Source organism: Gigantopelta aegis, chromosome 7 (genome assembly GCF_016097555.1).
Source record: "Gigantopelta aegis isolate Gae_Host chromosome 7, Gae_host_genome, whole genome shotgun sequence".
Lineage (NCBI taxonomy): Eukaryota > Metazoa > Mollusca > Gastropoda > Neomphalida > Peltospiridae > Gigantopelta > Gigantopelta aegis.
The window spans coordinates 10,687,398-10,700,504 of record NC_054705.1 but is presented as its reverse complement, the minus strand read 5'-3'; the positions used below and the strand labels follow the sequence as shown (position 1 = coordinate 10,700,504).

Here is a 13,107-nt window from a genome sequence, read left to right as displayed (position 1 = left end):
CAGCGATTCGGTTTGACGTACGCGAAAACTGCCATTAGAAATGTTTTCAGGTTCACAAGCTAACAAAATAAAGTCAGTTGGAGAAACAATTCGCGAAATCGAAAGTAGAAATCGCCATGCTATAAAAAGAAAGACAGAAAAACATTCTGATGAAACCAGTTGCGAAGATAATTCTGATGAACAAAACAACAAAATGTGTTCAGCTCCAGACGTTAATAAAATAAAGTCTGTCGAAGAAATAATTCGCAAAATCGAAAGTAAAAGTCGCCAAGCTAAACAAAAACGGATAGGAAACCATTCTGCTGAAAACAATAGCGAAGAGGATTCTAATGAACAAAACAAAATATATACAGCCCCGGAAGTTAACAAAATAAAGTCCGTTGAAGAAATAATTCTCAAAATCGAAAGTAAAAGTCGCCAAACTAGAAAAAGAAAGATAGACAAACATTCTGCTGAAAACAGTAGCGAAGATGATTCTGATGAACAAAACAAAATGTATACAGCCCCGGAGGTTAACAAAATAAAGTCAGTTGAAGAAATAATTCGTAAAATCGAAAGTAAAAGTCACCAAGCGAAACAAACACGGATAGAAAAACATTCTGTTGAAAACAATAGCGAAGATGATTCTGATGAACAAAACAACAAAATGTTTTCAGCTCCAGACGTTATCAAAGAAAAGTCTGTTGAAGAAACAATTCGAGAAATCGAAAGTAAAAGTCTCCTTGCTAGAAAAAGAAAGATAGAAAAGCAATCTGTTGAAAACAGTAGCGAGGAGGATTCTGATGAACAAAATAACGAAGACAGCGTCAAATCCAGCAAGCTGGAGACCGCCAAGTGTCACACGGACGTGGGTGAACGGCCCATTTCAAACAGTTTAAAACCGTCATGTGGAAAACCCCTCGCGGTTTCGGGCGCTAAAATAGATGACGTCAGAGATCCTACGCCGACGCAGTCTTACAACAACTTGGTCAAGTTCTGGGAGAAGAGAAATTACATGCTGCTACCCAGCCGACTATCTAGAATCGCCAAACTGCAAGAGTCAGGTAAGAAATGTATAGTTGTAGGCGTCAGCCAGAGTACTCTGCTGTTAAGAGCTTGACGGACATATGGACGGTTATGATCGCTCTCTGTCGTCAGACAATCTAATTAAAATTAGCTCCACTATTACATCTAACAGCAGCCCATTGGAGCTCATGTCCAGTTGACCTTTCATTCGACCAATCAAAACCTTACTTGCAAAATCATGACAGTGATTTGAAAAGAATTTGAAACCGTTCGGGATTATGCCGAGGGTATACGAAATGATTCGGATGAATTACGAAGTATGCCAGAAACTAATTTCAATATAAAATCTCATATGAAATTCGTTTCAAGACAAAACAAACAAAAAAACCCGTGATGGTATTGTGACGACCCTGGATTAGAGGGTGTCCTTGTAAATGGCCATAACCACTAACTATGAAGGCAAAAGATCACCAACAAGATTAAAATTCAACAATATTTATTTAACAATAACCTCAAATTACATTCGCAGTTGAACTGTATGTTCACTGATTCATTTAGTAATAAAATTCACATAAATAATTGAATAAACATGGCTAAGTTACTTTCAGGCTTTGAAATATACCACAATTCTTAAATTTACTTTAAAAGACTGAGTCTTATTCACCTGAAACAGGTAAGTTGCTTAATAATAATTATTCCTAATATACTAAGTCTCCAACGTTATGATATACACAAACTTAATTTTGGACCAAGAACATCAATATCAGCAAGAATATACACTTTAAATACTTTGTCTGGGTACACAGACCTACTTCCACTACATGGGCATCTCTCTAACTCAATCCCTCTCTATATAATATGCCTTAAACTTTACCACATAAAAACCACAACACCCGGGGCATACACCTCTTTTGTGTAATGGGTGCTGTCTATCTCCCTAAATTCTATGAATAATAAATACCGAAAATAATACCCTTTAATCTTTATTAATTATCTAATCATTAAGGTTGTGAGTTTGGTCTCTACAAGTTATCCCAATAACATACACATGTAAAACCCGTATAATTTAGTATTCTGTTAATAAACCCAACCCACCTATCGGGGCGAACGTCTGACCGAAACTGACAAATCATTGCGGGATTCGTATTTATACCCCCGCCAAAATCCAGCAATACTGGTTAATATCCAACACTGCAGAATTATGCATTCCGCAAAACGGGGTAAAATCCAGCAGTGCGGGGTACAATCCTGCATTGCAGAATTTGTAAATCCCGCAGTGCGGGTTAGAAAAACCAATGACGTCATTTACTACTGGCTAACGTCATTAGGCCCTACAGGCCTTTATACCTTAATTACTATGCTATAATGGGAACGAAATAAATACAATTAAGAATATATACACAAATAAATATAAGTTCCATATCCATTCCGAATTAGATATAAGTTACATTAGTAATATCTGAAATTACTAATATTTACCTAACTCACACAGTGTGACAGACGTCAAAAATAGCATTGACAAAAACCCGGAAGTAACTCTCAAAAAATCCAGAACGAGGCTCGTACAAAAGCATGGCTTCGATCTTTTTACATTTGCGGCTGTATAAAAATGCCAATTTAACAACTTAATAACACTTGATAAGGTAAGTTATCGGTGACTACTGATAATATAAACACTAATGATTAAGTGTATAAATGTTATACGATAAACAAGGCCTTGTTTTATTGACCCGGCGCATAGAATTGCGCTGTTCAATGTAAACAAATATAGACTACGATGCACGTTGGCGCTAAAACAAAACGAACTTGAATTATAGCTTAATAATTTATAGGAGAAGCCATGTGTTTAGGGAAGTGACGTCACGTATCAGCATGCGCGCGCATCTGGTAGGCAGAAGTCTATCATAATGGTCATTAGTAACAAAGCGAACTAGCGTAGCGTGAATAGCAAAGAATGGCCAACACGTGCTTAAATTACCGCTTGTAGCACGGGAACGCCATTCTACATAGCTCCTGTATGGAGGAGATACATGTACTCTTTCCACCCATAAAATTTGACGATTGACAGAGTTCAAAACTATAGCAAACTTCCTTTTTTTTCTTTTTCTTTTCACCTGAATAAATATTTTTAGTCCATGTATTTTTAAAGCGTCTGGTCCATATTTCAAGTAAAGCATTACAAACGAGCGCGCGCACACACAAATAAAAATAATAAAATAAAACGAGTAGCCTATATTTTTTATTTAAAACTGTTTAAAAGAAATAATTGGCCTACACTTTGTTAAAGGAAATTATTTCTTTAAACAATTTTAAATAACCCATATATATATATATATGCATATATGTATATATACATATACATATATATGTACATATATATGTACATATAGATACACATACATATATATATATATGAACATTTGTTACAAATGAACAACCAGTAGACAATATATAGACAGTAGTTATATATATATATATATAACACATCAAACTTGTCTACTGGTTCATTTGTAAGGCTTTTCATCAACAATAAATTTAAGCAAGTATTTTATTAGAAAACTTTACAAAAACTTTTAAAACTATTAATTTTATGGTCCTTTTATATTCCTTAAACTTGTTGATATCGGTTACATATTAACACATTGTATTAAAATGGAGGAACCTAAATTTAGTTTCCATACATGTTCCATGACCACACATACATTTCTCCCTCTAGCTACAGCGTCCCTTTTTAAATATTAGTACAGAACTTAGCCTTTTAAACCGGATACATCTCAAATTTAATTTACTTGGTCCCTCACCTTTGTGCTTTACATCTTCAGAACATTTTGTAGCATTATTTTTTATATATATATATATATATATATAATAAAAATTGCCATTAATATTTTAATCGCCTAATCCCATGCAGGCCAGGACATAGTTTAATACGCAGTCGATCTAGGATTGACTCCTGTTGGTGGTCCTATAGAGCTATTTCTCATTCCAGCCAGTGCTCTACAACTGGTGTAACAAAGGCTACACTATTTATTATCCTGTCTGTGGGCTGATGCATATAAAAGATCCCTTATTGTTAATCGGAAAGAGTAATCCATTGTGTGACAGCAGCAGGTTTCCTCCCTAATATTATCTGTGTGATCCCTAAACATGTCCGACTCTATATATCCGTAATTAAAATGACTTGATTGCATTGTTAAATAAAAAGATTCCTTCCTTTCAAATCTAAAACAGTGTCAGTTACCTTTGACAAGAGGCACAGTTTCAAAGGCTATCACTTTCAACCTGATTAATAAACCAGTTAAAACAACAAATTACTGTAAATGGTAACAATACAATGTTTAAATGTAAGACACACATTAACACAATGCAAATATCATTTGATCATTGGTTTATAATGATAATAGAAAAAGAAAATAATAAATATGTGTTGTCTATTGTTTCTCGATATAATTTTATTGATTTTGTAAAGTCTGTTTTTATTAGAAAATAGAGATCCTGGTAAAAAAAGATTAAATCCAAGTGTTATCAATGTCATCATCACATACTGAATAGCCCCAATAATATTGCACATGGTAGTTTGGAAAGTCAGTGAAAAAGGTTCTGGTATCCTTCTTATGCACAGAAACATGAGATACTGTAGAAAAGAATCGCTGAATCTGATACCAGTGTTCTCCTTAGCATCCCTTAATTCACCCTAAAACTTAAACGCCCTTAATTCATCGTGAAAGGCCCATTTTTCATCCAAGAGTTGCCGGTTCTCTTTTTGTCCATAAACAGGGATCACTGATAGCTAGAAAAAAATAAGAAAGTTGGTAAATTTCTATGATATATAAGTATGAAAGTTTTATATTGTGTATAGTGAATATTATTTAAATATTTGAATACACATAAATGTATTTGTGAAGACATATTGACATCTGTCACTGATGACAATAATACTTGTAAATACAATCAGCTCCCCTTTTCTTTCTTTATTTGCTGCAAACAAATTCAGATAACTTATATAATAAATGCATGTAACATAATTTATGTTTTTAATAAAATATGGTGGTTATCACCAACTTGTGGATCAATATCCAGTTTTATTATTAGTATTTATTTATTTTTAATCCCAAACAAATGATTTAATACATCTGATATCCCACCCTGAAATGTTTATACCTTTTACACATTACAAATACACCTGTGGATCACTTCTTCAATAAAAAAAGTAAAACATTATAATTAACATATAATATAATTAATAAATGGAAATATTTCAGAACCATTTTCATATGAAACAATATATATATATGCTTGATTGCACACACACACACACACACACACACACACACACACACACACACTCCCTGTTATTTAATTAAAAATATAAATACTCCAGCCACCTACATATTTTATGGCATAATACAATATAAAATATATTAAGATTTTTGTTTTACCCACTATAATGGATCCGTCAATACAAACAAAAAGTTACATAAAACGTTGTTTGTCGATTGACTGGGTAGGCCTACTGTTCACAGGGCATCTTTGTTTCCATGTCAGTTTGGTGGGGGCTTTTATTATTATTTTTTTTAATTTTATTATCTTTTCAATTTTCATTTCAATAAATACTGACGTGTATTAGTATTACGAATGAATAACATACAACAAACCTTGTATAAAATGACGATCTCCGTTGTGGGATGGGCAAAGTTGATTGTTGTCAGCTTTAACTGTTCAACGTTTCGCTTCCACTGTATTTGATGAAACTAATTTCATAATCCTTACTACAGTGACTTGTGCATCTAACAACAACGTATGAAATTACCATGACAAAATACCATTCATCAAAACTAGTCTACACTGATTTAATTGACGGAAAAACATTCGATTGTTCATTACTACTAATGCCAGTATTGTCAACTGGTTTCTTGCCTACCAGCGCTCGCGCGGTACCACGTGATCAAAACATGTGACGTCACCGTGGCTTCTCCTATAGAAAATAATTTACTGGCAATATCGTAATCCCGGATTCTCACAGTATAGCCATAAAAGCTGTTTATACTAGTATAAAATCCAGAGTTTATTACTGCACTTTCTCCCCTGTTTTTTGCATAAATAGTCTCGCCCGATATTTTTAGAATTTATATGCTCCCGAATAACGCTATAAAAGGCAAAGAGTAATTGGTCGAGATTAAAATTGTTATTTATAGATGAAATGTCACCTGGACATGGGAGTCCACGCAATGCTGTTAGATTTACTGGTAGACCCAGTAGAGCTAATTTTAATTGTCGTCAGAGATAACTGTGTAGCACAACACGAAACAACCGGGTGGGCAAGGATTCCAGCTCTAATACAACAATAACCCTATGTTAGACATTAAATACTTTAAGCCTACATTAATCATTTTCGAGTTCGCCGATGACAAATATTTCACATAGTAATCAATAATACACACACTACAGGACGAAAACTAACAGTACCCCAATCCCCTCCCCCCCCCGTCAAGAATGTTCCAGTTCAATTCGTACATGCATGTGCCCGGTGGTAGGCAGCCGCTCCATGTTTTCGGTATAGAGTTATCTCTAACGACAGAGCTATCTAGTGCAGGGTGCACATTAAGTCAATACTTTTCTTAATGTGCAGGTGAGTTGCTTCCTTCTATTTAGCAAATTTAAAATGACGGGGAAAGTTTTGCAGTTTGACGTTTGAAGATTTTTACAAATATTCTTTATAATGTACTTCAATCGAGATTTATTGAATATGGTGTTAGTATCATCGAGAACTCGTTTTATTGGCAATCTTCATTTGAAACTGGGCAATTTAACGTGGATTTCAATGGCAGATGACATCTGTGTAGTGAGAACTCTCAAACGACAGAGTAATCGAGCTATCGAAGGGGTATGACTCGGGGAGGGTTGGCGGGAATCGTATTTCAATGGGAGATGGTGTTCAGATCTAGAATGGCTTTTGATACTGCAAGCTCGGCCTCAATCGTGTTGCAGTTAAAACGTGTTTTGGTTAACGATACTACTAGAGCGCATAGATTTATTAATCGGGACGGGACGTAGCCCATTGATAAAGCGCCCGCTTGATGCGCGGTCTTTCTGGGATCGATCCCCGTCGGGGGACCCATTTGGGTTATTTCTCGCTCCAGCCAGTGCACCATGGCTTGTATATCAAAGGCCGTGGTATGCGCTATCCTATCTGTGGGATGGTGTATATAAAAGATCCCTTGCTACATTAGGATAAATGTAGCGGGTTTTCTCTGATGACTACGTGGTAGAATTACCAAAAGTTTGACATCCAATAGCCGATGACAAATTAATTAATCAATGTGCTCCAGTGGTGTCGTTAAACAAAGCAAACTTCTTTTTCTTTTTACAAGCTACATGGTACACAGGGGAGCTAACTCAATACGGCTTCCTTAAAGCCACCGACCTTTGTACGTCTTTCGTTTCGCATGAAAATTAATTTTGAAACTCTACAAACACCAGGCCCGTTTATAAAACGTTTAGAGTCTAGACTCAATCTTTAATGACATCACACGCATACAGTTTGTATGGCGTTGTCATGACATTACTGTCTCAGACTCTCAATAGAGTCTCGAGTCTAGACTCAAACACGTTTTATAAGCACCAGGCCAGGACCCGTATTTTTTAAACAATATTAGCTACGATATGTCGTAAATCCGTCGTAAGTGACTGCGGCAAACTTAGCGTACTTTCGAAATTATTGTGGTGACTCCAAAATATCGTAAATACATCGTAGATCCTACGACAGGTTCCTTACCTGTCATAGACGAGCAACCAACTTCGCGCAGGCCTGTAGCGAGGATTTTGAGAGGAGTGTGTGGGGGGGGGGGGTGTGTGTGTGTCGTTTAGGCTTATGGTGAGGCATGAGTGGCTTTGGGGGGGGGGGGTGTCTGGGGGCATATTGAAAAAAAAAAAAACCCGACACCCCATTGACTACGGGCTTGATCGCGGCTTACTTATTATTTCATGATACTCTAATCATAATGAAGATCAGTAGCGGATACAAGGGGTGTCCGGTGTTCAATCGCCCCCCCCCCCCCCCACCACCACCACCTTTTTCAGATAAGATGCCCTTTTCAAACAAAAATAAAATATTAAGGTTTTTTTCTCTTATTTTTAGCACGACTATATTCGTGATGAACGTACAACAAAGCAGCTTAGATGTATATAGTTATTTACTAAATTAGTATAAATAAACATTTTCTTTATGATGTTTGAACTGCACGAAAACAGGAAATATTGGAAGTTGATCGGCATGCTCCCCATCCCAATTAAGTTTTTTTTTTTTTTTTTAACTATTACATTTTATAAAATCATACAGACATACATAGTGTGGTCCCCCCCCCCCCCCCACCACACACACACACTATAAAATCCTGGTTACGCCAGTGTACCACCGGTTTCATAGCAACAAATGTCTCGCTGTAAGGTCTCGTAATGATATGCTTTCGTTTTTGCCTCGTCTTAACGGGGGGTGGGTAGTCTTGGTACCCCCACAGGCGTACGTGAACCTATTTCGTAGGGGGCAGGCTCAATCTATTTAAATTAGCTCCTCTATTACATGTGGATCTAACAGCAGCCCGTTGGAACTCATGTCCAGTTGACCTTTCATTCGACCAATCAAAACCTTACTTGCAAAATTGCCTTATAACTATCAGTGCTTAACGAATGTCAATGGCTTATTTTATACTATCTTATAACTAATATCAACGGTTTCGTTTACACAGCCTTATAACTAATGTCAGTGGCGTATTTTACACTGTCTTATAGCTAATGTCAATGGCGTATTTTACGCTATCTTAGAACTAATGTCAGTGGCGTATTTTATACTGTCTTACAACTAATGTCAGTGGCTTATTTCACTCCGCGTGTTTGACAGTACATGCTGATGTCAGCAACTTCAAAGTTGTATAAGCTGGGACAATTGTTCTAATTCTGACACTTGATATCGATGATGATTTCAGGTGAAGATTGCAGTTCACCTGTACTGACAGAAGAATCGCAGCAGGAGGTTCTCAAACCGCACTCTAGTCTCCAAGAGATCTCCAAACCATGCTCGCCAACGACACAACACTCCCAGCCACCAGCCTGGGAACAGAACGACTTTCGATCCTGCGATTCCGAGCAGATTGTCAAATCTGTAACGTTGCGGACAGACTCGCACCTGAACTTGTCACCTCCACCAGAATCCACGACATGTTGCCAGCAGGACGTCGAGTTATGCGCAGTCGAGCAAAGAGACACGTGTTCTCCTCCTCCCTCGCCAGAGAACTCCCTGTCGTACTCATCACCCGTGACTCCTGAGTTTATCAAGTCGCAGACTCCCGTGTCCAGTCCAGGCGAGATACAGCGGATGAATACACCGGTTCAGATTAGTGAGTCGTGTTGTTGCCAGGTGTCTCCCAAACCCCGGCTACGCTCGTCAACGAGGCGTCTCATGGTGAGCGTGTGGTGGGGGGTCGGCTTTCTGTTAATAGTCCTCCTCCAGTTTCTCTTACTTACCGATCGCATTGAAAGATCCCGCAAGACCAAACTCCAAGAGTGTTTTTAAAAATCATGAGCAGTTGGAAAAAAAATCTGAACGAAGATTATTAATAGTGAAACTGCAAAATGCACGTATGTCTGTTTTAACAAAAAAAATATAAAATAAAAATTTTAAAAAAAAGGAAAAAAAAAAAGGCGGGAAGTAGAGCGGTATGGGTCACAGTATCAGTTTGTGTTCCCTATATGGTATATCAAAGGATGTGGTGGTGTGTACTTTTTTGTTCGAAAATGTGTAGTAGTAAGGATAAACACCGGCGTTAATGTTGTTGCTTTGGGGGTTTTTCCAACCATCTACTTCCATTTGTTTTGTTTTTGTTTGTTTAGTTTTTATCTTTCCGTTTTGTTTAAATTGACACCGTTCACTTGTATATATATATACAACGATGGTACTTTTCAATTCCATCAATATAATTTTATTTTCCATCATTAAGATTGGTTCATTACATGTAAAACATATACATTTAACTAGTATTTTATTTTGGTGAAAATTATACCAGATATTAGTTAACATTAAGTGACCGAGTGTCAGTAAAAAAAAAATGTTTTACAATTTTTTATTATTTATTTGTTTGTGTTGATAAATTTTTTTTACAAAATTAAAAAAAATCCCATTCCTTATTGTAGGCATGGGATAAAAACCAAATTAAATTAAATCTTGTTTTTTTTTTTCCGTTGTTTCTTTACGTGTTCGCGTTTCTCATAAATGTAATACACACACGTGTAGGCCTACACATAATACTAATACATGCATCATGTTTTGATAAACAAACGTGTATACATATATGTTTATTGTAATGTTCTTTGATGTTTCTTTCTATTGTTCTCACTTTTGAAAAGTTGATGCCATACATAATCGTATATAAAAAAAATCGTACATTTTATGTATGCATTTTTAAAAATTCTCTTTAAGAGGTGTACATTGGTATTAACATAAACTATATTTTAGTTTTTTGCTTTTAACATACGTTCGTGCGTATACAAAGAAAATAATATTGTTTTTGTTCACAAAGTTGGTACTATATAAATTAAGCAAAACGTATGTTCTTCTCGTTTGTAATGTTGGTTCTATTCACGAGACACTCATGCACTTAACAGTGGCATTGATTGCGTTTTGTGTATAAATAGAAAACGGATATGTTATTGTTTTACCATAAACGTGGTGCCATAACACACATAACAAATTGTTTTATTAAGTTGATATTTAAAATGCGAATCATGTTTGTTGGATCAGTTGTTGGCGTACAGAATTGTATTGATTGCGAATACTAAACTGTATATTGTTTTCGTTATAACGTTCAGATTTGATATTGTTTTAACCGTAAACGTAGTTTCAAGACCAATATGGGGTCATGACCTATTTTACTTGACCTTGGCCTTGGTGTGTGTTGAGAGATACGATGCAGGTATGCGACCCTGTTGTTAGTCATAGCCTGAACTTGGCGTTCAGGTGCGTGACCGACTTCCGCCATAGCCTTGAGTTTATAACCTATTGGATTGTGGTGTACTGATTTATAGACTGTATTATTTTAGCTGATTTTCTGTAGCATTCATTACACTTAGTCCTGTCTATTTATAGGTGTTCTAGTGTTTTAGAGTGACGACCCAAATATTTGATTTCACACTTAACGTTCAACACATCGCCATACCGTTTTGATGTAACGTATGTGTCTATTTTTATTCGTTTGAATTCATTTGTCCGACATTCAGTGATTTCTTTTTTTTTTATTGAGATGGGTGGTGTGTTTAACACATCATTCAATCATTCCGTTTATTAAAAAAATAAAAAAATGGATAAATAAAACACATTAACAGCAGCTGTTCATTCTTCTGCATAGCGCCTTCACGTTTATGGGTAATCATGTTCCGGCTGATAGATAGATGTCCATAGTGATAGACCACAAGTAGTTGGTCAATCACTTGTCAAATAATGTTAATGGGAAAGATAATTAAACCGGAGCGGCTCTTCGCCAGTCGCCATTGGTGTATGCGAACTGGTGTGATTCTGTGGTCTCTATTTGACCGTAGTTTAAAAGACTGCTTAATCATACCAGTTCACGTACACTGATCTGAAAAACCACTCTGGTTTAATTCTATCTTTGATAGGCCTTCTTTGTGAAGGGATTAACCAAATACTTGCGGCTGTACAATGAACAGCTGCTGTTAATGTGTTAATAAATTTTCTGTTCTGGTTAATAATGGGTTGACGACACCACCCATCACAATAAAAACAAAGCAACCACCAAAACGGTATGGCTATGTGTTGAACGTTAAGTGTGAAATTATATATTTGGTCTGAGATACTAAAACTGCTAAAAACAGACAAAACTAAGTGTAAAGAGTGCTACAGAAAAATCATACTCTATAAATCAGTATAAAATAATCCAATAGGTTATAAACTGAAGGCTATGGCGGAAGTCGGTAACGCACCTGGATGCTATGATTCACACCAAAATCGTACGTACACCTGCACCAAGGTCATTCATTGTCTCCTAACACACCAAGGTCAGGGTCACGGGAAGTAGGTCATGACCCCATACAGGCCTTGATACTACTAATAATGATGTAGAAGAAAAAAGTACTTGTTTAGGTAGTTGATACCAGAATCATGTGGAGATATAAATGTGAATATCCTGTTGTTGTTATTTTTGGTATCATGCATGTTAATAGATAAAATGGTATTGTTTTGTATACAATTATTATGATAATGTTTAAAAGACACACTTTATTATTTCGTGTAGAAAATAAGATAATTTTGTTTTCTTCTAAAACCTTTTGGATGTATATGCCAGTATGTATGTATGTATGGTTATAATTGTTGTTGTTCTTGCTTTTTATTTTATAAATATTTTATCATAAAAAAGTTCATAAAGACAGTTTTTGTTTCATATCCTAAAGTTGGCTCCAAACCTACTCGAAGAATTTGTATTGTTTATTTATAAGATTGACATATGCCTTTTCTAAAAAAAATATTTTTATTGTTTTATTGTTTATTATATTTGAACGTGTTTTGTTTCGTAACGTCTCTAGTTACATGTATATATAGTATATATTTGGGTTTGCGTGAGGAACGTTTTCAATCCGCAGCATGCGTTTTATTTTAAATTGTTTATTGCTATTGTTTAGTAGAGATGATACCATGCATATAGATTACGAGTACAAAGTATAACAATACATAGGTGTGAATAAAAATAGTACTGCTTGTGGTTAAAGGGGCATTCTCACAGTGCAACGTTTAGTAAAAGTTTGGTCCATGCAATTTAGATATATTGTGAGAAAGTTGAAACGAATTATATTTATTCATTTAATTTTAGTAACAGGGCGATACCAAGCCGAAAATAATTAAGGTTTAATAAAAGAAAAATAAGGTCGCAATAAGACAAAAAAGCCAACAACCATAGACACAGTTAAACTAAAAATGGCACCCATATTAGATATTGTGCTGTGTGAAATAATTGATACGATGCTACCTAATCAACTAGGTTCTAGAAATATTAGATGTAATGTTTTTTCAAAAGCTATTAAATGGCGATGTTGTTTTAA

The 13,107-nt window shown here is 35.7% G+C and overlaps 1 protein-coding gene across 1 annotated transcript in view; it reads left to right on the top strand.

Moving 5' to 3' along the window:
- The window catches only part of LOC121376813 (myb-like protein V), a 14,891-nt gene extending 1,784 nt beyond the window's left edge, over window positions 1-13,107 (top strand). The window contains exons 2-3 of the mRNA XM_041504586.1: window positions 4-1,043; window positions 8,988-13,107. Coding sequence (XP_041360520.1) covers window positions 41-1,043; window positions 8,988-9,574 — 1,590 coding nt within the window. The 5' untranslated portion in view covers window positions 4-40 and the 3' untranslated portion in view covers window positions 9,575-13,107. The remainder of the gene's footprint in view (window positions 1-3; window positions 1,044-8,987) is intronic.